The sequence below is a fragment of the Papio anubis genome, chromosome 18, assembly GCF_008728515.1.
Source record: "Papio anubis isolate 15944 chromosome 18, Panubis1.0, whole genome shotgun sequence".
Taxonomy (NCBI): domain Eukaryota; kingdom Metazoa; phylum Chordata; class Mammalia; order Primates; family Cercopithecidae; genus Papio; species Papio anubis.
The window spans coordinates 22,767,458-22,793,147 of NC_044993.1; the positions used below are offsets into that span (position 1 = coordinate 22,767,458).

The window sequence follows — 25,690 nt, forward strand, 5'->3', positions numbered from 1 at the left end:
CTTCCCTTTCAGATCCGACCCCGCCTTTAACAGGACTCTCAGAAACACTGCAGGATTTGTTTATTTCACACTCACCCCTGAGGCCCGGCCCGCGCCCGTGCCCTCCCTCTCCCCGCGCCAGGGCCGCAGAGATGCAGAGTCCGCAGAGGGGTGGAGGCAAGAGGGGGGGCAGTGTGTCCAGGACCGAGCGGGTGGGGCGTCTGCAGAGGGTGAGAGCAGCGAGTGGTCTGAGGGCGCCCAGGACTGGTCCCGATGCCATCACAGTTCCCAACTCCGTAAAGACCCGGGCGGGCAACAATCCCGAAAGAAGGCACTAGCAGTCGGGGCGCGCCTGGGCACATCCGTCCCATCTCGGAGCGCTTACGTCTGCGGGGACGGGGGAGAGAAGTCGCCCAATCGCGCCACGAGCGTGGGCCGCCAGGGATGCGGCTCGCGCGTGAGCTTGAGGGTATAGGTGCGCAGGCGCGGACAGCGCGCGCAGAAGGCTTCCAGCACCGAGTGGCTCACCACGCAGAAGCAATGCACCTCGCGCAGGGCCGCGCAGCGCGCCGCCAGCTCCTCCAGCGCGGCGTTCAGCTCGGCTGAGGCGGCTGCGCGCACCTCGAGTGTGCGCAGGGTTGCGGCGTAGTGGTGCGCTGCGAAGCGCACTGGGCCTACGGTGTCGCCTGAGAGGTTGAGGCGCAGAACAGCCACGGGGACCGCTGGCTGCAGGACGCGCGTCACGCTCTCAAAGGGCAGCGCGGGCTCCAGCTCCAGCTCCACTGCCAGCCCAGGGTGGCGGCAGCGCAACGCTGCCCAGGCTTCGTTGGGCAGCGGGGACGCGCGTGCATCCTCGGGGCACGCGCACCGCAGAGCCAGGAGCGCGAAAGGCGCGCGGTCTGGCGCCGCCAGCGCTTCGAGGATGGCGTGCGACAAACTGGCTAGGTGCAGGCCGAGAGCGCGCAGGCGCGGGCAGGCCTCCAGTAGCTCGAGCACTGAGCCGGGACCCACGCTGCCCACTAGGGTACTGTTGTCCAGAAAAAGGCTGTGGAGCTCGGGACAGCCGCGCGCCGCCTGCAGCACTAGCGCGTCGTCCAGTGTGAAGGGCAAGCGCCGCAGGTCGAGGTGGCGTAGCTCGCGGGCCGCCCCGCACACAGCGTGCACAGCCTCCAGGACGTCGCGGCCCGCGTCGAAGAGCGGCTTCTCTCCGCGGCACTCCAGGCGCAGGCCTCGCAGCCCCAGGGCACGGCCCGCCAGAACCATCAGCAGCTCGATGGCCGCCCGGCGGCTCGCCTCCCTCGATGGCTCAAATTCCAGCCGGAGGTTGTGAACGTGGTCCAGGCAGGTGGACAGATAAAGTGGCAGCATGCCTTCCAGCTCACATTCGCAACTTGAGTTAGAGCCGTGCAGAAAAGGCCTCGGCTGAGTCCCCGCGACCAGGGAAGAACCCTCTATCCACCCCTTAGCTGGGATTCCAGCTGCCATCCCATTTCCTGCCTCCCTCCCCACGTCTCTGTCCAGACCACGACTGTTGCCCCAAAGGAGGGAACTCGCATCCTATCCTTTTAGAAGATTTCAGTGGCGTCTGCCACAGGATGAAACCTGGACATGGAGAGCCAATGATATTTTAGGAACTGGGCTTTCTCAGCTGTCTCTAAGAAGTCTTGGCGTGGTTCGAATTCCGCCCCTGCCATTCCCTAGCTGAGTGACCTGTGGGAAGTGATTAAGTCTGTCTGCCTCAGCTTCCTATCTGGGCAATGGAGATAATGATAATACCTATTTACCACACAGGTTTTCGTAAAGATTAAATCAGTTAATATATGTAAGGCACTTAAAAACAATGGTTGGTATATATTAGGTAGTCAATACATGTCAGCAATTATTATTATTACTATTATTATTATTTTGAGATAAAGTCTCACTCTGTCGCCAAGCTGGAGTGCAGTGGCGGGATCTTGGCTCACTGCAACCTCCGCCTCCCGGGTTCAAGCGATTCTCGTGCCTCAGCCTCCGAAGTAGCTGGGATTACAGGCGCCCGCCACCACACCCGGCTAGTTTTTGTATTTTAGTAGAGAGGGGATTTCAGCATGTTGGCCAGGGTGGTCTCAAACTCCTGACCTCAGGTGATCCACCCGCCTCGGCCTCCCAAAGTGCTGGGATTACAGGCATAAGCCACCGCACCCTGCCAGCAATTATTTTTTAATATGGGGGAGTCAACCTGAATCTCTAGCCCACGACTCCACAGAGAAGGTGAGTGGGCCATGGAGAGGGGAGTGTTGAGGAGCAGGCTCACCTGATTTTTGTGTCGTGCCACACAGTGCTGCAGGTAGCAGCGGCGGCCCAGGCCCTGCAGACCCTGGCGGCGGCAGCACGGTCTCTCAGGGGCAGGTGGCGGAAGATGAGTGCCAACACCTCCTCTGGCAGTCCCTCTCCAGTCTCGGCCATGGCCCGGATCCGGCTGGGGTGGCTCTGACCTGGAGAGAAAGGGACGTCTCTGGGCTTAGGAAGGCGCAAAGTGTTGCGGGAAGACCCATCTTAGGTGTACAAATGCTTGTGGCCTGAGTAACTGAGGGCCTCTCAGACAGCGTGGGGCATCAGATAACTGCTTTCTGAACACTTGTTCACAAAGCAGATTTCACAGCCTCACCTACTAAATCAGGCTCTCCGGAAAGGGTAAGGCCCAGGAATCTGCATTTCAACAAGTCCCCGGTGACTCCACAGGTTCCACGTTGAGAACTCACCCCCCAATCTTTTTTTTTTTTTTGAGACAGGGTCTCCCACTTTACCCAGGCTGGAGTGCAGTGGTGGCGCAATCACAACTCACTGCACCCTCTGTATCCTGGGCTCAAGCAATCCTCCCACCTCAGCCTCCCGAGTAGCTGGGACTACAGGGGCACGACACCACGCCTGGCTAATTTTTGTAATTTTGTTTCAGATACGAGGTCTCGCTTTGTTGCCCAGACTGACCTCGAACTCCTGGGCTCGAGCGATCGGCCCGCCTCGGCCTCCCAAAGTGATGGGATTACGGGGATGAGTCACGGCGCCCGGCCTGAGAAACCCCTTCTTAACCCGGCCGGTTAGTAGAAAGTGACTACAGGGTTAATAAGGCGGGAGCATTAATGTAGACTTTTCCTTGTCAGGGACCATGAGCCAATCAGGAAGCGAGGTGTGGGCGGGGCAAAGCTGGATCCGCCCCGGGAGGGGAGGCTCTTTCCCCGCCTCCTTCCCCGCCTCCGCCGCGCGGGGGAGATGTCCCTGGTGCTTCCTAAGACAGCCCCACAAGATGAAAAAAAACTTGGGGCTCTGGGACCTGACGGTTCTGGTGCCTGAGGGGCTCAAGTTTCAAGTGCCGACCCCTGAGCAGTCCTGGCTCCCGCTGGGCACTTTGGGTTTGGCTGGAACTCCGCAGACCCACCCTGGAGAGCAGCCTTTAGAGGGGGATGGGTTATTGGAAAAGTGTGCGTCCTCTTTGAAGTTGCCAATCTTGTTTGTTTGTTTTTTCTTTTTGTTTTGTTTTGTTCTGAGACGGAATCTAGCTGTGTCGCCCAGGCTGGAGTGCAGTGGCGAGATCTCGGCTCACTGCAACCTCCACCTCGCGGGTTCAAGAGATTCTCCTGCCGCGGCCTCGCGAGTAGCTGGGACTACAGGCGCGCGCCACCACGTCCGGCTAATTTTTGTATTTTTAGTAGAGATGGGGTTTCACCATATTGGCCAGGCTGGTCCTGAACTCCTGATCTCAGGTGATCCACCTGCCTTGGCCTCTCAAAGTGCTGGGATTACAGGTGTGAGCCACTGCGCCCGGCCGCCAATCTTGTTTTAAGGTTCCTGAAGGTTTGCGTACACAAGGCTTCACACTACTCGCCAGTTAATGTTCCCATATCTTCCGGGCTAACAGTTTCTCCCGGAATTTGTACCACGTGTTTCCTGGGGCTTCAGATACGCTCGGCTGGGCTTGTACCTGGGACACATGGGCACCCCGTTTTGAGTGCCCACTGGCAGCAGCGATCTTGAAGCCGGATCCCCAAGGGCAGAAAATTCTGGTCTCCAGGGGGCGCTCCCTTGATCTACCGAAATCTGGCAGCTCTCGCTCTTACGAGCCCCCGGCCTCGTAAGAATCGCAAACCCCCAAAGTCCCGGTCTTCCTGCCGTCTAACCTTGGGCGCTGGTGTCTTACCTGCTCAGCGGACCAGATGGGCTTTGCCCGGGACAGGGGACTGGCAGCAGAGGGCAGCGGGCGGGAAGCAGCCACCGGGAGCCCGCGGAGCAGGACGCGCGGGCGGACTAGGAGGCTCGGGCTAGGGCACCGCCCCAGCGCCTCCGCGCACACCCGGAAGCGGCGCGAGTAGAGCGGAGCCTGGCGGGCGTGGGAACCCAGGCCCAGCCGAGGCGGCCAGGTTAGTGCAGTTGGTGGGTGGGTGTGTGGGTGGGCTCCCCAGTGCGGGCGGGAGCGGAGGTGGATCTTGGCTCCGAAGTGTGGCCGCGGCGCAGATGTCACTGGCGGCTGCTCCAGCCAGCTGGTGGCGGCGGCCTATTGGGCTGTTCCCGTGGGAGGCGGGGGACGGTACTGAATTTGGCCCCCGCAGGCTCCTCGTCCCTGCCAGCGCTTTCGAGGGGCAGTAGGGCCCCGCAGGAGAGAGGGTGGGGGAGGAGGGGTGGTTCTGAACACCTTCTTGAGCGGAGACCCCCCTGTCCACCCCAGCCGATCGCACGTGCGAAACCCCAGCTTGAGGGTGGGCTAGTGGGAGCCTGGGAAGCTCCCCTCCAGCGCTCGGGAGCTGCGTAGCTGAGTAGGGGGTGTGCCCGGCGGGTCGCAAGGAGTCGCAGGCTTTCATTTCTGGGCCACGCCCACAGGCTGTCCCTGTCCACCCAGCCAGAGGTGGGGCTGCCCCCGGGACTGTTAAGTGTTCAAGGGGCACCGTGCGTGGCTCGCCCCTGGAAATAGCGGCAGACGTTGTTAGGTCGGTACCCAAGTGCCCCAGAGTCTCCGGCCACCAAACGTTCTCAGGACCCAGCCTGGAAGCCTCAGCCCCTCCCAAAAAGGGACGACTACGGGTGGGTGGGGCGCGGGGCTTCCCAAGGAGGGGCTTCTGTGAAAGAACACGTTAGAAGAGCTGCCAATCGGCGGATGCGAAACTAGGGCCCTGGCCTCTTTACCCTGTTAACTCGACCTCCAGCCTGGCTTACCTCCCCCATGGGTCTGGTACTAGTGAGTGTGAGGAAGCATCCCCAGTCTCCAGGTTCCCAGTACTCCCTGCCTCCCCACCCTCCCCTGCAGACCTGATGGGCAGACACTGGTCCCGTTTGGTCCCCACTTCCACCCCTTGGGGTGGGACCACAACCATCGGGTCAGCACTCCCAAGTCAAGGGGCTAGGAAGACGTGAAAGAGGGAACGTTTCCAGGGGAGGTTCTCACTCTCTCCTACTCCCCAGGCCACTTTCCTAGGACTCCCCCTTATCTCACCTCCTTGGCTGGCTCCCTATCATGGACCCACTTGTCACCTGCAGAGTTTCCCACTTTTTCTTGTTTTGCTTTTAAAGAAAACAAATTTATTTTGCTCTTTTAATACAAAGAAAATGTCTCTACTTCACATAAAGCAGAAAATATTGCTAAATACAAAGAAAATAAAAATCACCCACAATCCTTCCCCACCCCCACCTCCCTCCCTCCATCCTGCCCAGAGATAAACAAAATGCAAATTTCCTGTTACTATCCAGACTGTGGTTTGGTGTAAGTACACAGTATTAATGTTTTCTATGAAAAGATTAGGAGGCCAGGTGTGGTGCCTCACACCTGTGATCCCAGCACTTTGGGAGGCTGAGGTGGGCAGATCGCTTGAGCCCAGGAGTTTGAGACCAGCCTGGGCAACATGGTGAAACTCCATCTCTACTAAAAATACAAAAACTAGCCAGGCTTGGTGGCGCATGCCTAAAGTCCTAGCTACTTGAAAGGCTGAGGTGAGAGGATTGCTTGAGCCGGGAAGGTCAAGGCTGTAGTGAGCCGTGATAGTGCCACTGCACTCCAGCCTGGGTGACAGAGCAAGACCCTGTCTCAAAAACAAGAAAATTTAGAAAACAAAGGTCGAGAGTAGTGGCTTACTCCTGTAATTCCAGCACGTTGCGAGGCCAGGACAGGATAGCTTCCTGTTCCTCATGTAAACAGATGGCAGCTGGGGCCACCCCATCTGTCCTGCCCCATAGCTAACACTCAACACTCCTCCTAGCCCACCATATATAAACCCTGATGACTGGAGAGTGCAGGAGTGTGACTGATGGGGCAGGAGGTAGGGCCTTGATCCCATGATTCTAGGAAAAGGGTAAGGTGGGGAGAAAGAGGGAGGGCAGTTTCTTACTTGCTGTCTCATGGGGTAGTAACTGGGAGACCACTGAGCTGTGGGTCAGTGCAGTGGTTCCCTGGCTGGGAATTTTGCCTCCGCTGGTCCAGGGCTAGGTTTTTGTCAGAAGATGGAGGAAGGAGATACTATGCTAGCACCAAGGGGCCCTGGCTTTTTCTGGACAGGGAAGGAATAGAACAATTTGTGTTGGAAATGACCAGAGCCGAACTCCAAGGGCTTTATAACAAAAAAGGATTATTTAGCTCACATAACTGAAAAGTCCAGGGTGCAGTCGCTTCAGGAACAGCTGGATCCAGGGGCGTAGTATGGTTGGGAGTGCACTGCTCCATCTCTTGACTATTTCTTTCTGTGTCAGCTTCATTCCCAGCCAGACTCTTCCCAAGCAGTATTAAAGGAGAGCTACCTCTTCCTTCTAGTTCAGTTCCAAGGGAAGGGAAAGGAGTGCCTCTTTCCTATTGGCTCAACCAGAGTTGCAGGGTTGATTCTCATGGGTCCAACTTAAGTCCTACACCCTGCTCTGAACTAATCACTGCAGAAATATGAATGGAATGTGCAGATTAGCCAGGTCTGGTGCACAAGCCCGACCTGAAACTAGGGAGTGGGACACAGGCACATGGATTGAGAAGAGGGAGGAGGGAAGTCCCTAAGGTAAGTCAGGCTTTCAGGAGGGAATCTGGGTAGATGCAAACTACAGCTGTCCTTCGAAGTGAAGACAGGAGGTTTAGTCTTAGGCTGAGGTCCTCCAGAGATGCTGGGCTCAAGTCTACTCAGAAGGCAAGGCCAGGAGCATATGGGTCTTGTTGGCTTTGGGGCATGAGCACCATCCAGCATGAAGATGTCTCTTGTCCATGTTGGTAAGAGAGACACACAGGCCTGAGGAGGAGGCAGAGAAGCCCCATTGCAGAATCTGCCTCTGCTCCCCCTCCACTGTGACCCTGGGCTCTTTCGCTGAGAAGGCAGTGGAGGGACAGTCCTCACTGCAAGCCTGGGGTGGGTGGGACTCAGTACAGGGCCAGGAGCTCAAGGGGCTTCCTGTGAGATGGTGAACTCCTGTCCCAAGTATGCCAACCAGTGGTGGGGACAACTGAACCATGTGGGACTTGAGGTTACTGTGGTGGAGACGCTGAACCACGTGGGGCTGGACGGTTGTCTCCAGGGCAGAGGGAGGGGGGATGAACTGGATACCCGACTGTCTGCATCTCCAGGAGGTGAGATGGCAGCTGGGCAAAATGGGCACGAAGAGTGGGTGGGCAGCGCATACCTGTTTGTGGAATCCTCGCTGGACAAGGTGGTCCTGTCGGATGCCTACGCGCACCCCCAGCAGAAGGTGGCAGTGTACAGGGCTCTGCAGGCTGCCTTGGCAGGTGCGTGGGTGGGCGGGCATGTGGAGAGGAAGGGGTGGCCTGGGGCATTTTGTGGGTGGGCCTGGGCTTAGCCACCTTTAAGGAGAAGATTTAGGGTGGGAGGAGCAAGACAGAGGACCCCTGGCTGTGCAGGCTCTCTTCTCTGCTTGTGGCATGACCTTGACGGTAGATGTGTGTCCTCGTCTGTGTATGATTTACCTATTTGTGCACTAACATCTCTTGCTCCATCCCCGCCCCCCTCCACCAGCTGGCTCACTCCTTTCTACTAATTGTGGATGTCTCTCTCCTCTTTTCCTCTCTTACTCCAGCACTCCTTGCTCAAGACCCCTCCCCAGTACCTACCCTTCCAGGCCCCTCTTTCCCATCTCAGGGCAGAGGCCACAGGAGGCTGAAGCGGGTTGGGGGATCTGTTCGTGGCCTCAGAGCAGCGAGAGCCGCCGCTCTTCTTCCCGAGCAGTGGGAGCCGCGCTTGGTGGAGGCCGAAGACCTGAGACCTCCCGCCCTCCTCTGCCCTGCTGGCCGCCTACCCAGGGCACACGCCCCCTTTTCTGTGCTTCGAAGTCCCTCTCTTTTGTCAACCCTCATTTGGGGCGTGAGAGCTTGGACTAGGTGGCACCCACTCTGTCTTGGGGTGCTCCCTGTGACAGGTCCTGGTCTTCTTTCTGGGTTGTTGCTGTTTGCATCCCAATTTTGCTTCCCAGCTGGGTACTCTGGGGTACCTGCACCCTAGGTCAGGGGATGGGACACGGGGCTTCACCACGGGCTTCACCCCTCCTCTGGCCGTTTGGAGAACGACCGAGCTTGGGGACCGCCAGGCGCCTGACTGCCCGCCTCCGCAGAGAGCGGCGGGAGCCCGGAAGTGCTGCAGATGCTGAAGATCCACCGCAGCGACCCGCAGCTGATCGTGCAGCTGCGATTCTGCGGGCGGCAGCCCTGCGGCCGCTTCCTCCGCGCCTACCGCGAGGGGGCGCTGCGCGCCGCGCTGCAGAGGAGCCTGGCGGCCGCGCTCGCCCAGCGTTCCGTGGCGCTGCAACTGGAGCTGCGCGCCGGCGCTGAGCGGCTGGACGCTTTGCTGGCGGACGAGGAGCGCTGTTTGAGTTGTATCCTAGCCCAGCAGGTGCGGCCCGGCTGGGGTCAGGATGGTGTAGGGCGGGAATCCACGGCTAAGTCCCCCGTGACGGCATGCTCCCTTCCCCTAGCCCGACCGGCTCCGGGATGAAGAACTGGCCGAGCTGGAGGATGCGCTGCGAAATCTGAAGTGCGGCTTGGGGACCCAGGGTGGCGACGGGGAGGTCACATCGGCCCCCTCGCAGCCCCCGGTGCCCTCTCTGTCGGATGTGAAGCCGCCACCTGCCCAGACTTTTCTGTTCCAGGGTCAGCCTGTAGGTGAGGCGCAGGCGGAGAGGCAGGGTCACCAGGAGGTTGGAGTCTGGGGAGGGGCAGGGGTCGTTGCCGGGTGGGGATGGGTGGGACCGGCGCTGGAGGTCCCCGCCCTCACCCGGCTTCCCACTCCCTCCGCAGTGAACCGGCCGCTGAGCCTGCAGGACCAACAGACGTTCGCGCGCTCCGTGGGCCTCAAATGGCGCAAGGTGGGGCGTTCGCTGCAGCGGGGCTGCCGGGCGCTGCGGGACCCGGCGCTGGATTCGCTGGCTTACGAGTACGAGCGCGAGGGACTGTACGAGCAGGCCTTCCAGCTGCTGCGGCGCTTCGTGCAGGCCGAGGGCCGCCGCGCCACGCTGCAGCGCCTGGTGGAGGCACTTGAGGAGAACGAGCTCACCAGCCTGGCAGAGGACTTGCTGGGCCTGACCGATCCCAATGGCGGCCTGGCCTAGACCAGGGGTGCAGCCAGCTTTTGGAGAACCTGGATGGCCCTAGGTTTCCTTCTGCTGCTATTGCTGAACCCCTGTCCATCCATGGGACCCTGAAACCCCATCTGGCCTATCTGCTGGACCTGCTGGGGCAGAGTTGATTGCCTTCCCCAGGAGCCAGACCAGCACCCACTGAGCCCGCTGGGGGTGCACCATTGGGGGTTCTGCCTCAGGTACTTTGATAGAGTATGGGGCGGGGGGGACCTGCTTTGGAGATCAACCTCACCTTCTCCCACCCAGAAGCGGAGCTTACAACCAGCCCTTACAGTTTCACTCATGAAGCACCTTGACCTTTGGTGTCCTGGATTTCATCCTGGGTGCTGCAGATACTGCAGTGAAGTAAAACACGAATCAATCCTGACTGCCCCTAGCTCACACTCAGTGTGGGACCCCGAATGTAAAGCAATTATAATAAAGTATAACATGGGTTTTCATGTGAGACATACAAGTAGTAGTGGCTTACACCTGTAATCCCAACAATTTGGGAGGCAGAGGCGGGAGAATTGCTTGAGCTCAGGAGTTTGAGACCAGCCTGGGTAGTCCCAGCCACTTAGGAGGCTGAGGTGGGAGGATCCCTGGAGTGTGGAAGGTTGAGGCTGCAGTGAGATGTGATTGAGCCACTGCACTCCAGCCTGGGTGACAGAGTGAGACCCTGTCCCCGCCCCCCCCCCCAAAAAAAAAAAAGAATTTGTGGAGGATGGAGGAAGGAGCCTAACCTGGACAGGGGACAGGTGGTAGGCTTCCTGGAGATGAGTGTGAGCAGGCATGGGGTGGGGTATCAAGAGAAGGGCAATGTTCGGGGCACCGACAGCCTTAGGCAAGAGCTTGAGGAAGATCAGAGAGAGGGACATTAGAAGGACAGTTAAAAGTGTCTGGATCTGTGGTTTGGTGGATTTGCTGAGACCTGGAGCTGAGGCTGATCACGTGTGTGGGGGGATCTGATAAGCCATTTTACAGGGTGTGGGTTTTTCAATGAGGCCAGTGAGAAGCCTTTGAAGGGTTTTGGAAGTTAAGACTGGGAGGTTTTTTTGTTTTTGTCTTTTTTTTGAGATGGAGCTTCGCTCTTATTGCCCAGGCTGGAGTGTAATGGCACGTTCTTGGCTCACTGCAACCTCCACCTCCCATGTTCAAGCAATTTTCCTGCCTCAGCCTCCAAAGTAGCTGGGATTACACGCGCCCACCACCATGCCCAGCTAATTTTGTATTTTTAGTAGAAATGGGATTTCTCCATGTTGGTCAGGCTGGTCTCAAACTCCTGACCTCAGGTGATCCACCCTCCTTGGTCTCCCAAAGTGCTGGGATTACAGGCATGAGCCATCGCACCTGGCCAAGACTGGGAGGTTGATGAGGATGGGGGTGGGGGAAATGGTGGCCCCAGGCTGGGGCAGCAGCAGCAGAGATGGGGGAAGGGGATTACCACCAAGAGCTGTGTGGGTGGAAGAGCAACAAGCCTGGTGACACTGAGTGAGGAATGGCTGAGAGAGGACCCCAAGTTTCTGCCTTTGCCAGTTGGATGGTGGGTGGGACTGCCTGCTGGGATGGGGCCCCGGGGGAAGTGAAGTGCTTGCTCTGTTTGGGACAAGTTGAGCATGATGTTCCTGCAGGGCATCCAGGGAGAGAGTATGAGGGCAGTTGGGTCTGTAGTTCTGAGTTCAGGACAAGGGTCCAATCTAAAGATTGATGAATAGACAAGTGGGAGTGGGTGGGGTGGCCCCAGGGGATGTCCTGAAGGACACCAACCAGAATGGGAACAGCCAAAAAGGAAGGAGGAAAACCAGGAGATTTGGAAACCAGGGGATTACCCACCCGCTATAATGGAGTGGGTAATTAGTCAAGACTGAGGAGCGTCTGTTGGACTCAGTTAAAAGGAGCTTACCAGGCAGGGGTCTTTCTGAGTCATGGTGGAGGCAGTCCGAAGCTTTATCACAGGAGGGAATGGGAGGTGAGGCCGTGGAGAAAGCTGGAGCAGAGGACTCCTGATTACTTCGTGACCAGAAAGAGTAAGGCTCAGGGTGGAGAGTTGGCTTTTTTTTTTTTTTGGACAGTCTTACTCTGTCACCAGGTTGGAGTGCAGTGGCACGATCTTGGCTCATTGCAGCCTTCGTCTCCCAGGTTCAGGTGATTTTCCTGCTTCAGCCTCCCAAGTACCTGGGATTACAAGCACGTGCCACCACACTTGGCTAATGTTTATATTTTTAGCAGAGACAGGGTTTCTCCATGTTGGCCAGGAGGCTGGTCTCAAACTCCTGGCCTTAAGTGATCCACCTGCCCTGGCCTCCCAAAGTGTTGGGATTACAGGCATAAGCCACCATGACTGGCCTTTTTTTTTTTTTTTTTTTTTTTTTGAGACAGTCTCGCTCTTTTGTGCAGGGTGGAGTGCAGTGGTGCATTCTTGGCTCACTGCAACCTCCACTTTCCAGGTTCAAGCAATTCTCCTGCCTCAGCCCTCTGAGTCACTGGGATTACAGGTGCCCACCACCATGCCTGGCTAATTTTTGTATTTTTAGTACAGAAGAGTAGAGAAGGGGGTTTAGTAGAGAAGGGGGTTTCACCACGTTGGCCAGGCTGGTCTCGACTTCCTGACCTCAAGTGATCCACCTACCTCAGCCTCCCAAAGTGTTGAGGTCACAGGCATAAGCCATCACACCCAGCCAGAGAATTGGCTTTTTAAGGTTGAACGTTGGTGGGAAGAAGCCATCAGGAGCAGATATAGCCCTTGAACAGAGGATGGGGCTGGGTTCTTAGAGACTGGTGGAGGCTGTCTATTCCAGGCTCCACCACATGGGCTGGGACCAAGAAAGAGAGAACTGGCAGCTGAGCTGGGCAAGGACTTAGCTCTCCATTGCAGAGCACCTCTGCCCACCTGGATCCCAGAGCAATCCCTAAGCCAAGGCCTCTGCCAGGAGTCTTCCCAAGCTGTCCCCATCTCTGCCAGCCCAGTCTGACCTGCAGCAGCACAGGCTGATTATTTCTACCTGCAGTAGGCTATGCTGGAGACCAGGGGACTCAGAACTGCACCTGGCTTGGGCTCGGGTCCATTAGTCCCCGGGGAGACAGGCTGAAGTGCTTGCCTGTGAAATTAAAGCAGACTGGGTTGGCCTCCTGTTCTGTATCCCAGTGGATGGATGAGCGGGGCAAGGACAGATGAAAGAATCCTGGGCGGAATTTCAGAAGACCTGGGGGTAGAGCTTTCTGGCCCTTTGATCCTGGGCAAGTCACTTAACTCCCTGAGGAGCCCCCAGTGTCCCCCATCTGGGCATGAATGAGAGCTGCTGGCAGGGTTGTCCTAAGGATTGGGTGGGCTGCCTTGTTTGTCTCTTGCGTGTGTTTACTGGGGGTGGGAAGCATGACAGTACCAGGAGTAAGAAGGCAGCCACATGTCTCGGGCAGCGTATGCACCCTGCCTCATGGAATCAGAGCTGCTGAGGAGAGGCCTGCAGGACGGGCCCGGGATGGTGGCCAGGTTCATGCGCATTTGGAACCGGCCCACTCAGGGTCTCCTAGCAGCCCAGGCTCCGCCCCACTCCGGAGAGGCGGGAGTGGGGAGTGGAGAGTTGGGGGAGCTAACCAGAGGAGTTGATGCTTCTTCTCAACCCCGGAAAGGCGAATTTGGCATGTGAGCACCCAGATCAGCCCTTCCCAGAGGGACTGACCGTGAGGAGGCTCCCTCTCAGGGATTAGTCCCCCATTCGGAGGCCGAAGTGCTCCTGGCGCCGGGGCGGAGCTGAGCTCCAGATGTCCGGGCGCGCACAGCTGGAGGGTCACGTGGCACGGCACCGGTCCCCCTTCCTGCCAACGCTGCATTTGGCTCAGGCCCCGTCCATGGCGGCCCCTGGGACCCTGCGCTGAGCCCCGGAGGCCAGGGCGTCCGGGGCTGCGCCACTTCCGAGGGCCGAGCGTGAGTGTAGGGACCCCAGGGCCCACGTTGAGGGGATGGCAGGGGTAGAAAGGATTCGGCCTCAGCACGAGGGAGGCGGGCGGGGGAGGGGCCGAGACTCCCGTCTCCCTGCCCGGTCCTGGGTCGCAGTCCTGGGCCGAAGCGAGGCTGCCAGGGAGTTGGCTACATGGGTGAACTTCTCGTCCCTTCAGGCTGCCCGTCCCGGCGGTGCGACACGGCCGGAAGGAGGAGAACGACGCGAAGGGCTCAACCGCCGGTCGCTGGAGCCCCCCCGGGGCGTGGCCTCCCGCCCCCTCATCTGGGGAGGGCGGGGCTCCTTGCCCCCTGCCGCCGACTGCGACCCTTACAGGGGAGGGCCGGCGCAGGCCTCGCGGAGATGAGGAGGCTGCGCCTACGCAGGGACGCTTCGCTCACGCTGCTCCTCTGCGCCTCCCTGGGCCTCCTACTCTATGCGCAGCGCGACGGCGCGACCCCGACGACGAGCGCGCCGAGAGCGCGAGGGAGGGCGGCACCAAGGCCCACTCCCCCGCCCCGCGCGTTCCAGTTACCCGACGCGGGTGCAGCCCCACCGGCCTACGAAGGAGACACACCGGTACCGCCCACGCCCACGGGACCCTTTGACTTCGCCCGCTATTTGCGCGCCAAGGACCAGCGGCGGTTTCCGCTGCTCATTAACCAACCGCACAAGTGCCGCGGCGACGGAGCACCCGGTGGCCGCCCAGACCTGCTTATTGCTGTCAAGTCAGTGGCAGAGGACTTCGAGCGGCGCCAAGCCGTGCGCCAGACGTGGGGCGCGGAGGGTCGGGTGCAGGGGGCGCTGGTGCGCCGCGTGTTCTTGCTGGGCGTGCCCAGGGGCGCAGGCTCGGGCGGGGCCGACGAAGTTGGGGAGGGCGCACGAACCCACTGGCGCGCCCTGCTGCGGGCCGAGAGCCTTGCCTATGCGGACATCCTGCTCTGGGCCTTCGACGACACCTTTTTTAACCTAACGCTCAAGGAGATCCACTTTCTAGCCTGGGCCTCAGCTTTCTGCCCCGACGTGCGCTTCGTTTTTAAGGGCGACGCCGATGTGTTCGTGAACGTGGGGAATCTCCTGGAGTTCCTGGCGTCGCGGGATCCGGCGCAAGACCTGCTTGCTGGTGACGTAATTGTGCAGGCGCGGCCCATCCGCACGCGGGCTAGCAAGTACTACATCCCTGAGGCCGTGTACGGCCTGCCCGCCTATCCGGCCTACGCGGGCGGCGGTGGCTTTGTGCTTTCCGGGGCCACGCTGCACCGCCTGGCTGGCGCCTGTGCGCAGGTCGAGCTCTTCCCCATCGACGACGTCTTTCTGGGCATGTGTCTGCAGCGCCTGCGGCTCACACCCGAGCCTCACCCTGCTTTCCGCACCTTTGGCATCCCCCAGCCTTCAGCCGCGCCGCATCTGAGCACCTTCGACCCCTGCTTTTACCGCGAGCTGGTTGTAGTGCATGGGCTCTCAGCCGCTGACATCTGGCTTATGTGGCGCCTGCTGCACGGGCCGCATGGGCCAGCCTGTGCGCATCCACAGCCTGTCGCTGCAGGCCCCTTCCAATGGGACTCCTAGCTCCCAATTACAGCCCCAAGGTCCTAACTCAGACCCAAGATGGAGCCGGTTTCCCAGGCAGATTATTGCCGTGTATGTGGTTCTTCCCCGATCACCAGGTGCCTGTCTCCACAGGATCCCAGGGGATGGGGGTTAAGCTTGGCTCCTGGTGGTCCACCCTGCTGGAACCAGTTGAAACCCGTGTAATGGTGACCCTTTGAGCGAGCCACGGCTGGGTGGTAGATGACCATCTCTTGTCCAACAGGTCCCAGAGCAATGGACATGTCTGGTCCTCCTAGTAGCACAGAGGTGTGTTCAGGTGGGGTGGCAGGGACTCATGGAATTCTACCACACTGCTGGATTTGGAACCTCTAGGCTGACGCGGACGCATGCAGAGGCTCTCAAGGCCAGGCCCCACAGAGAGGTGGAGGGGCTCCGGCCACCACAGCCTTCATGAACCTGGCAGGCACTCTGCCACGGCTCATCTGAAAACAGACATTGTGCTTCTCACAACCTCTCCTGGGCCCAGGTGTGGCCGAGCACCAGGGATGGAGCCACACATAAGGGACAAATGAGTACACGGTCCTACCTAGTCTTCCCCCACCTCCTGAACCCACACAACAATGCCAGTCTCCCACTGGAGGCTGTATCCCCTCAGAGGAGCCAAGGAATGTCTTCCCCTGAGACGCCACCACTATTAATTTCCCATATTCTTCACCCCCTTGCTCAAAAAACCAATACCCACACTTAGTACAAACATCCCAGCAACAGCACATGGCAGGCCATTGCTGAGGACACAGGTGCTTTATTGGAGAGGGGATGTGGGCATGGGATAAGGAAGGTTCCCACATTCCAGGAGGATGGGAACAGTCCTGGCTGCCCCTGACAGTGGGGGATATGCAAGGGGCTCTGGCCAGGCCACAGTCCAAATGGGAAGACACCAGTCACAAAGTCATGGGAGCGCCACACAAACCTGGCTATAAGGCCCAGGAACCATATAGGAGCCTGAGGCAGGTCCCCTGCACATTCATCATTAAACTATACAGGATGAGGCTGTACATGAGTTAATTACAAAAGAGTCATATTTACAAAAATCTGTACACACATTTGAAAAACTCACAAAATTGTCATCTATGTATCACAAGTTGCTAGACCAAAATATTAAAAATGGGATAAAATTATACATTTCTCTTCTCAATTCTTTTCAAAAGGATTAATATTTTTAAAGCATATATATGCTACTTTCCATTAGCAAGACCCATGAAGGGACTGAGCAGCCCAGCCTTCCTTGAGCCCCCAGAGGCTTTGAGCCATGAAATGGCTCAGCCAGGGGCCAGTGCCCAGGGTTGGGGCAGGGAGCCAGCCCACAGTGCAGAACAGAATGCTGAAACACAACAGAAGTAGGAAGATGTCTTTGGCTAAAACTTTGGCATTAAATAAAAGAGGCAAACAGCATGGAAACATGCAGCCCTGCCAGCCAGGTTGGGGCAGAGCAGGGGCACAGGCAATCTTGAAAGCTGACTCCAACAGGGGTGAGAACCAGGCCTGGGCACGTACCTGGATGGTAGAAAGCTGTGTTTCAACCAGTTTGGTGTGCCCAGGCAGGGAGCACGTGCAAGAAAGGAACAGGGAAGGGCAGGTGGGTCACCCTGGCCACAGCCAGCTCATCAAGTAACTAAAGTGGATGTAGTGCAAATGTTGCAACCAAGTACTACGGACACGCTACCTGCTTGCCTTAAGGGTCATGTGGCAATGTGGGGCCAAAGGCAGGACTTTGTCCTTATCCTGGGTGCCTATGTCCTCAGTCACAGAAAGAGCCCCAAGTCTTCCCAACGTGCATGGGACAAGGGTTGACGTGTCCTGCCTCCTTGCTTGTTTGTTGAGAGCTTCTGGGTCCAGGAATCAAGGCTCAAACTTTGTGCTTCTCTTTGCAGTCTGTGTCCCCTGCTGGCACCAGCAGGCCAAGGATGGACAGAGGAATATCTGGGCCACTCAGCCTATGGCAGAGCATGCATCCTGAGCCCAACCTCAGAACATCACAACAGTCCTTCAACACTGGCCAGGTGTCCAAGAAAACCCACAGGGTGGTACAGAGGCCCACTGAGCAGGATGTGATGCACAGTTCCACGGGACAAAGGGGCATAGGTGGGGATGTCCCTAGGAGAGCTCCGCTGTTCTCAGGTGGCTACCAGGCCTAGGGGGGCCATACAGGGTCACCGAGGCAATGTGGTTGTTCTGCATGACCTGGTGTGAGAAGAGGACAGTGGGTCAAGGGGGAGGGGTAGAGGGATGTAGGCAGATCCTGTGCATGAGGGCTGGAGGTTGTGTGACACACCTGTACCTAAGGGCTAGGCTTCCCAACTCCTCAACCTCCCCTGGTTGCTAAGGGCCCCTCTCTACTTGAGATCTGCCTGTTTCTCAATGGTTATACGCAGCCTTTACCAGGGCCATGTGTCCAGTCCTTCTGGAACTGTTGGTGTCTGCTGGAGATACCGCATCCACAGGGAAAACAAGGGCAGCTCACTGTTCTCCCAAGTCAGTGGGGCCTCCAGAGCCACTCACTCCCCTACAATGCATTCGTTCACATGCCACTGGAGGGCCCCCAACACCCTCAGGTGGGCCCCACTTTCCCTGTGGTTCCCTTCCCTGCTATACTCATGTTTTCAGATAGAAACTTGGGATTCATTACCTCCCATCTTATTGGATACAGACCACTGCTTTGGCCTCTGTGACCCCAGATTTCTCAACATCATTTTTGAACCTTCACTGGTAAGTGTGGGGAGGCCAGACATGCAGCAGACAGGGTTGCTGGAGAAGGATGAATCTGCCCACTATGGCAGTTAGGCCCTCCCCAGTTTCACTCCATCATTCACCTGGCTCTGCCATGACCAGCAACCCCCTAGGCAGTTTATTTCTAGGGCTTCCACAGCTTACCTCAAAGATCATTCGCTGAAGACCAAAACAGAATGTGGAACCAAATGGGTTGGTGTTGTTTGGGGAGGAAGACCTGAGGCCAGAGAATTCAGAATTAGAGGGGCAGACAGAGGCCACGGCCTTGAAACAAGGGATCCAGTGTTTTCTGGGGTGTGGGATACTGGCCAGTAGTCTCATGGCTGTGAGTGTATGTCTGTTTCCCACACAGGCCTGCAAGGTCCTAGGGGTAGGGATGGCCTCACTCAACTCAGAATCGTACATACAGAACCCAACAGGGCACAAAGTTACTGTGGAACTAGACTAGGGTGGTGAGGAGTCAAGAGGGCTCTCTTGAGTCAGAGAATCTCAGGCAGCATGGCAACCAGGAATGGGGCTGTGGACGTCAGCAGGCAGCAGCTTTGATGGGAAAAAGACAGCCCAGGCCAGCCAGCCAAGCCCTCCTTCCTTATGAATTCATAACTAAAGGTGAGAAGGCCCCCTACCTGGAGGTAGGGTTGGGAGACGGGAGCTACCCATGGGGACAGCCTCTCTAGCACAGGTGAACACAGAGAACAGTTGACTCACTCTTAATGTGGAATGGGGCAGGAATTATGCTTGTGGCAACACCAGAAACTTCTGTAATTTTTTTTTTTTTTTTTTGAGACGGAGTCTCGCTCTTTCGCCCAGGCTGGACTGCAGTGGTGCTATTTCGGCTCACTGCAAGCTCCGCCTCCTGGGTTCACGCCATTCTCCTGCCTCAGCTTCCTGAGTAGCTGGGACCACAGGCGCCCGCCACCACGCCCGGCTAGGTTTTTGTATTTTCAGTAGAGACGGGGTTTCACCGTGTTAGCCAGGATGGTCTCGATCTCCTGACCTCGTGATCCGCCCGCCTCGGCCTCCCAAAGTGCTGGGATTAGAGGCGTGAGCCACCGCGCCTGGGCAACTTCTGTAATTTTTAAGCAACATCCACTGTGCCAGGCTTCCCTGGACTTTCTGGGCTCTGAGGAGTCAGGTGGGATGGCCAGGGACATCAAACTCCCGCTCACCTGTGCAGAACAACAGGCTTCTCCACAGGGTGGCCCAGGAGCTCCTGGATGTTGTCCCACTGCAAGAGGGACAGAGGGGAGCAGGGGTTAGTAGGGACATGAACGTGCCTGTGACCAATGGCTGGCCTAGAGGACACAGCCCCATGCTGCCTGCAGGTTCATGTCCACCTCATTCTCAGGCTGTGCCAGGTAGGAAGATAGGTGCTCACCTTGCTGTAGGTCGTGCATGTTTCTGTCTGACCGTCTGCGTTTTCTGAAAGGAGAAGACAGCAGGGCAGATTGGTAGCTGGCCCAGCCTACCTGTGGCCCCAGCCCTAGGCAGGATCCAGACCTGGTGTCCCTTTGCACTAGGGTTGGAGTACATGGGGAGGACTAACAGGCTGTTTTGGAGTTCCACGGTGGAAGAGGATGGAGGGGTGAAGGGAGGTCAGTCAGGTGTGAGCTACACCAACTGGCAGTGGGTGGCAGGCAACAAGGATAGGCTGGGGGCCCCTGGATGATCATCTGTAGATAAGAAACTCCCCCCTCCACAGGCCAGCAATCCCACAGTCAAAGGAAAAGGCCTCAAGGGCCTCTAGGAGACTCAGACCAAGAACACTGCAGCCCCCAGAACAATGAGTGCACCCCAGAGGAACTGAGGCCATGGGCAGAGGCTCTACACGCCCAACTACTGCTTCGATCTTTCTCCCTTCTCATAGTGGAAAACAGACTCTAAAACCCCTCCCTTACCCTAAGAGCTTTCACTACTCACCTTTCTTTATGGCTAGTGGGATCTTGAACTCACAGCGATGATAACTAGAGAGAAGGCAGATGGGTAAAGGCTAGGCCTCCTAGAAGGCCTGGCCACTCCCATATTCCAACCCCATACCCCAGGAGAAACAGAACCAAACACACCTGCCCAAAGACCTGGCTCTGAGCCCCTGACAGTGTTCATTGAGAGAGGCCAGATTTAGGCATGGAAGTCAAACAGAAAAGATCTTGGCCCTGGGGTCTGGAGAGCCTATGACCTTGGATAAGACATCAGCTTTTTGAACCGATTTCCCTATTTATAAAATGGGTTCAAATAGAGAGATATAAGGCACTGGACCCTGTGCCAGGAACACAGCAAGCACTCAGGAAATTCACTTCCCATGAAACAGCAAGAATTCACATGTAGATAAATTAGTGAACACCCAAAGCCACAAGCTCTTTCCTGGGGTTTTCAGTCCAAAACTCACTTTACAGAGGGGAAGGTACAGACAGGTGTACTCACATGTTGAAATTATAATGCCCAGGGTAATTGGTGTGTAGAACAAACTTCTTCACTTTGTGTGTATTCGCATCAAAGAGGATGTCCTGGAATAGAAAACAAGGGTACTCAAGGAGGGAATGTTACTGAGGCAGGGCAGAGGCCTTTCCAAGGGCATGCCCAACTTGGGACATCCATTCCACTCCACAGTGAGAATGCCTGCAGGCATCACCTTCTTCCAGACAACAGTCCAGGGGACAGGCCAATCAGCTTTTAGACATTTTCTTTTTTTTTTTAGACAGAGTCTCACTGTATCACCGAGGCTGGAGTGCAGTGGCACCGTGTCAACTCACTGCAACCTCCGTCTCCTGGGTTCAAGCAATTCTCCTGCCTCAGCCTCCCGAGGAGCTGGGATTACAGGTGCTCACCACCACGCCTAGCTAGTTTTTTTTTTTTAATTTTTTATTTTTAGTAGAGACGGGGTTTCACCATGTTGACCAGGCTAATGAAGTGGGGACCCAACCATCTACAGACCTGACAGGCACAGGGGCTGCAGCTACCAGTTCTTAGGAACAAAAACGTAAGGGAGATCCTTCCTGCCAATGGCACCTGATAAAAAAAAATCTAACTGAGAGCAGATTTTGGCTCTAAGGCTACCAAGAAGATTGAGAGTCACCTCTTTTTTTTTTTTTTTTTTGAGACGGAGTCTCACCTCTGTCGCCCAGGCTGGAGTGCAGTGTCATGATGTTGGCTCACTGAAACCTCTGCCTCCTGGGTTCAAGCGATTCTCCTGCCTCAGCCTCCCCAGTAGCTGAGAATACAGGCGCACACTACCATGTCTGGCTAGTTTTTGTAATTTTAGTGGAGATGGGGGTTTCACCATATTGGTCAGGCTGGTCTCGAACTCCTGACCTCAGGTGATCCACCCACCTTGGCCTCACAAAGTGCTGGGATTACAGGCGTGAGCCACCATGCTGGCCAAGTCACCTGGTTCTTGGCTCAAGGCCACCTGACTATTCTGAATTCCACGATCCATCAGATCCTCCTGGCTTCCATTACACACTCTGTGGGAGTCAGCAACTCCAGGAACTGAAGTTAGAGCCTGACCTCTTTCCAGGACTTGGACCTGGATTTGATGCCACCCAGTGAATACTTCCCTCCTATCCCCTACCCTTCCCAGCTTCATATCTATCTAACTGCTTGGGCCTGTGACCTCAGGATCACCTCTGACTCTACCCCCGTACCCACAGCCAACTAAGTCCTACTGTGGCCAGTCCCTTCTCTCCATCTTCCCTGTCACCTATTGATGGCAGCAATGGCCCATCTGGAGCGGCCGCTGTGAGGATGCTGACTGCAGCAGGAGAAGTGTGGCCAGGACCTGTTTTCCCATAGAACTGTGCAGAGTCTGTGGGAACTGGGAACAGGTGAGAGCCCTGCCCTCTACTGAGTTGGCAGGGCAGGAGCCCATGCTCCTCGGTGTAACTGCAGCCTCCCAGCTGCAGCTTCAGACCCTGGCATCCCTGCACTCTCAGGGCCCCAGAAGGCCCCTTGCCCTGGCAGGCTTGACAGTGTCTGCTTCTACTCCCTAGCCTCTCCCCACTCCCGGTGCCTGCTCTGGGGAGGAGCAAAGTTGTGGCTCAGCCCAGGCGCTGTCGCAACCTGGCTGGGAGTACACACGCTCAGGGGGGCACTGACACACACTAGCCCCCTGCTGCCTCGGCATGCACAGCATGGGCACCATGGATGGCATGTTGATGGTGGTAGGAAGCAGAAGGGCTCCTGGGCGGAAAGGGCTGGGTCCCAGGTGAAACCCCACCTTCAAGCCAGGGATGGCCTAAGGCCTGGGGGCCGGGCTGCCAGCTCTGGGTAGAATCTGTGGGTGGAGTGAGAATTTATGGTGCTTTTTGCGGGCCTGCTCATGGACCAATCAGCATGCACTTCCTCCCTTCTGAGCCCATAAAAACCCTGGATTCAGCCAGACTTGGACAGACGTCAAGACTACCAGCTGTGGGAAGGAGCTACCCACTTCAGGTCTCCTTGACTCCTCAGGACAACCTGCCTACAGAAAGAAGCTACCCACCATCCTGGCTAACATGGTGAAACCCCGTCTCTATTAAGAAATACAAAAAACTAGCTGGGCGAGGTGGCGGGCGCCTGTAGTCCCAGCTACTCGGGAGGCTGAGGCCGGAGAATGGCGTGAACCCGGGAGGCGGAGCTTGCAGTGAGCTGAGATCCGGCCACTGCACTCCAGCCGGGGCGAAAAGGAACCCCCCGCCTCAAAAAAAAAAAAAAAAAAAAAAAAAAAAGAAGCTACCCACTATGGGTATTCTCTCTGCTGAGAGCTGGACACTTATAAGGACGACCTGCCTGTGGAAAGGAGCTGCCCACTATGGGTCTCCTCTGAACTGTTCTGTTGCTCAATAAAGCTCCTCTCCTTTTTGCTTACCCTCCAGCTGTTTGCATACCTCAATCTTCCTGGACGCAGGACAAGAACTTGGGACCCACTGAATGGTGGGACTGAAAGAAGTGTAACATAAATAGGGCTGAAATGCCCTGCCCCGCTTTCCCCATTGCGAGCAACAAGAAGAGCTGCAGCTCTTCAGGAAGCCCAGACCTAGGAGCTCCCCGAGCCAGAGCTGTGACACCCTGTTTGGGGCTCTGTGGTTCCTGGTGTCTCCAAGCTTCCGGGCGTCACTGCGTTCTCCTTGTCCAGACACAGGTGCCAGCAATGGAAGCTGCTTGCAGTACATGTGATCTAGCCTTACCCTTACATGGAGCCGGTGCCTATGCTGGCGCCTGGAGCCGCTCGCCCCACCACAGCAGTCAGTGTGCCTGGCTGGGCGCAGTGGCTGGACGCCACATTCACTCGCTCACACCCCTTGCCATTCCATGCCTGGTTTGCCCTTGGCAGGCATGGGATCCAGGGCGGTAGCGTGAGCCAAGCGCAACCTGCCAGGCTGAGTGAGCGGAATGAGCCCAGTGGGACCAAGCAAAAATTGGGGCAAAGGCGCCACCGGCCACAGAAGTTTCCAGCTGGAAAAGCAACACCCTAAAGTTCTTGAGATACTATCATCACTGGCCCTTGAACCAGAGGTCCAGCTGCAACAGCACTGTTCCCTCCTGCCGCCATCCTACTCTCAGGAGTTCATGACCCGATAGCAGCTACACTACTACTCTTGGCTCCTGTGTTTGGTTTTTCCCACTTGGACAGACTCAGTCTCTCCTCACTCGCTCTCTGGAATCTACTCTTTGCTGCCTCAGGACCTCAGACCCTAGAAAACTCAAAGGTTACAAGACCCATGGTCCAGGCCAGCCCTGCCCTCTGAGATGTTTCCTGCTGAAACACTGTTTACACAATCATTTCTCATGTCTGCATCTTACCCACCAGCTGGACTGTCTGCACTGGCCAGCTACCAGCTACATCCAGCTCCCTGGATACACAATAAGCACAACCAGAGAGCACAGGGATACAGCAATGCCTCTGGGGTGTCCTCTAAAAATATACAAGCACACCTCACACGTCTCCAAGCCTTTTCAGTCTCCATTTTGTGACTCAAGAAGAGGGTCCTATGCTTTACAAAAGGGCAGTTCCCCAAACAGCTTAATCTGAATGATTTCCAAGGCCTCCATCTGTGGAACGTATTTCTCTCAGAAAAGAAGTCAATATGTACCAGGGAACCTAGCGTTCCTGAGCAATCCTGGTTGCGGGAAAGGTCTACTTTGGAGTACCAGAGCCTATGCAAAACAACCCTGGGCAAAGCCAGCTGGCACTAGGTTCTCCAATGCCCATGGTTCCAGCTGCATGTGGACACACAAATCTGCAAAAGTGCACTGTCCACCCCAATAGAAATGAAGGGCTTCTCTGAGGAATCACAACTTACCACTCCAAGAGTGAAGTAGTTAAAAAAGTAGTCATTGCACTTCGATGGAACTTGTTTATGAGGGGAAGGAGAATGAATTTTCATCTGTAGGGAAAAAATAACCATAAATTAAAATCCATCCCTCTAATATAGTTCTGGATTAACATAAAGTCTACAAATTGTGTTCCATGAGTAACATTAAGCTGCGGTACAAGCAAGAGTGTGGGGAGTCTCAGCTCCTGGTGCTGACCAGTCTAGGAGGAGAGGGGGCCAGCTATCATTGATTATGGACTGCCTTGGTCTCCAAGGAAAGATAGGCACTATGGAGAGGGACAGAGTCAGGGTAATTAGACTACAGGGGTTAGAAAACAGTTTTCAATGTACTTTACCATTAGCTTTAATTAGAACAACTTCTATGGGAAAATAGCAAACAGTTTACTTTGGTGTTGATTTAAAAAAAGAGGGAGAGAGACTGCAACATAATTCCCCTACCTTGTCTTCTGATTTATAGAAGACTTTGTGTGGAGAGCCAAGCATGCTAAGAACATCTTGGCAGGAATCACCAAAATACACTGAACGTTCAAATACCCGCATCTTGGCATCTGCTAATAGGCCAGGTCCACAACCTGCAAAAAACAAGAGAGAGGTTGTCAGGTTATGGTTAGGACCAGAGACCCTCTCTGGGGGCCCCAGAGAAGCTACTGGCTTCATGCTACATTATTAGGTCTGGCAAGGGGCAAGACTGCATGTAAGCAGAAACATCAGGTCACCAGGGCTTAAGACTGTACAAGAGATCACTATCTATTCAAAATAATGCCAGGGACTTATTCAATCCCCCACATGTGACATGAAGCTCTGAAGACTTCATTCACTTATTCATTCACTAACTATTTTATTGCCTACCATGTGCTAGGACATTGTGCTAGATGTTGAAGAAACAAAAGTGAACAAAAGCAGTGCAGTTTCTGACCAGACATGGTGGCTCACTCCTGTAATCCCAGCACTTCGGGAGGCCAAGGTGGATGGATTGTTTGAGCTCAGAGTTCGACACCAGCCTGGGCAACATGGTGATACCCTGTCTCTACAAAAACATACAAGAATTAGCTGGGCATGGTGTTGGGTGTCTGTAGTCCCAGCTACTTGGGAGGCTGAGGTGGGAGGATCACTTGAGCCCGGGATGCAGAGGTTGCAGTGAGCCAAGATCACACCACTGCACTCTAGCCTGGGTGACAGAGACAGTCTAAAAAAAAAAAAAAAAAAAAAAAAAGGCAGTGCTGTTTCTTCCCCATAAGCTCCATCACTGGAGCTTATGTGTGCTGGAGAAGACCTTAATCAGATCATCACACAACTATGGTAAGATGCAAAGATTTATGTTAAGAGGTACTTCTTGGCTGGGTACGGTGGCTTCTGCCTATAATCCCAGCACTTTGGGAGGTCAAGCGGGGTGGATTGCTTGAGCTCAGGCATTCAAGACCAGCCTGGGCAACATGGTGAAACCCTGGCTCTACAAAATATAATACAAAAATTAGCTAGGCGTGGTGGCACATTCCTGCAGTCCTAGCTACTTGGGAGGCTAAGGTGGGAGGATCACTTGAGCACCGGAGGCAGAGACTGCAGTGA

The 25,690-nt window shown here is 56.1% G+C and overlaps 4 protein-coding genes and 1 long non-coding RNA gene across 7 annotated transcripts in view; 2 read left to right on the forward strand and 3 right to left on the reverse strand.

Moving 5' to 3' along the window:
- Positions 1-43: 43 nt before the first annotated feature.
- Positions 44-4,263, reverse strand: FBXL8 (F-box and leucine rich repeat protein 8). The gene is made up of 3 exons (XM_009196631.4): positions 4,154-4,263; positions 2,273-2,453; positions 44-1,369 (listed from the first exon to the last, which is right to left on the reverse strand). The coding sequence occupies exons 2-3, from the start codon at positions 2,422-2,424 to the stop codon at positions 361-363; spliced, it is 1,161 nt and encodes a 386-aa protein (XP_009194895.1). The 5' UTR covers positions 2,425-2,453; positions 4,154-4,263; the 3' UTR covers positions 44-360.
- Positions 3,290-10,007, forward strand: TRADD (TNFRSF1A associated via death domain). Of its 2 annotated transcripts, XM_003917013.5 has the most exons (5): positions 3,290-4,373; positions 7,538-7,696; positions 8,536-8,813; positions 8,896-9,082; positions 9,218-10,007. In XM_003917013.5, exons 2-5 carry the CDS (start codon positions 7,546-7,548, stop codon positions 9,526-9,528), a joined length of 927 nt encoding a protein of 308 aa, XP_003917062.1. In that variant the 5' UTR covers positions 3,290-4,373; positions 7,538-7,545; the 3' UTR covers positions 9,529-10,007. The 2 variants fall into 2 exon arrangements, with proteins under 2 accessions (XP_003917062.1, XP_017808975.1); XM_017953486.3 differs by lacking the exon at positions 3,290-4,373 and having other exon boundaries at positions 7,155-7,696.
- On the reverse strand, positions 6,547-7,683 carry LOC116271277. The gene is made up of 2 exons (XR_004179741.1): positions 7,594-7,683; positions 6,547-7,205 (listed from the first exon to the last, which is right to left on the reverse strand). It is a non-coding gene; the product is annotated as an uncharacterized LOC116271277 (long non-coding RNA).
- A 2,687-nt stretch (positions 10,008-12,694) lies between the features above and the next one.
- On the forward strand, positions 12,695-16,204 carry B3GNT9 (UDP-GlcNAc:betaGal beta-1,3-N-acetylglucosaminyltransferase 9). 2 transcript variants are annotated; one of them, XM_003917015.5, is made up of 2 exons: positions 12,695-13,462; positions 13,654-16,204. In XM_003917015.5, the coding sequence occupies exon 2, from the start codon at positions 13,839-13,841 to the stop codon at positions 15,042-15,044; it is 1,206 nt and encodes a 401-aa protein (XP_003917064.3). In that variant the 5' UTR covers positions 12,695-13,462; positions 13,654-13,838; the 3' UTR covers positions 15,045-16,204. The 2 variants fall into 2 exon arrangements, with proteins under 2 accessions (XP_003917064.3, XP_021787755.2); XM_021932063.2 differs by having other exon boundaries at positions 12,695-16,204.
- The window catches only part of C18H16orf70 (chromosome 18 C16orf70 homolog), a 37,033-nt gene continuing 27,117 nt past the window's right edge, over positions 15,775-25,690 (reverse strand). The window contains exons 9-16 of the mRNA XM_031657974.1: positions 24,563-24,782; positions 24,092-24,175; positions 20,235-20,317; positions 19,734-19,777; positions 19,192-19,235; positions 18,983-19,041; positions 17,958-18,030; positions 15,775-17,267 (exon numbers count right to left, since the gene is read on the reverse strand). Of these exons, the coding sequence (XP_031513834.1) occupies positions 17,181-17,267; positions 17,958-18,030; positions 18,983-19,041; positions 19,192-19,235; positions 19,734-19,777; positions 20,235-20,317; positions 24,092-24,175; positions 24,563-24,782 (694 nt within the window). The 3' untranslated portion in view covers positions 15,775-17,180. The remainder of the gene's footprint in view (positions 17,268-17,957; positions 18,031-18,982; positions 19,042-19,191; positions 19,236-19,733; positions 19,778-20,234; positions 20,318-24,091; positions 24,176-24,562; positions 24,783-25,690) is intronic.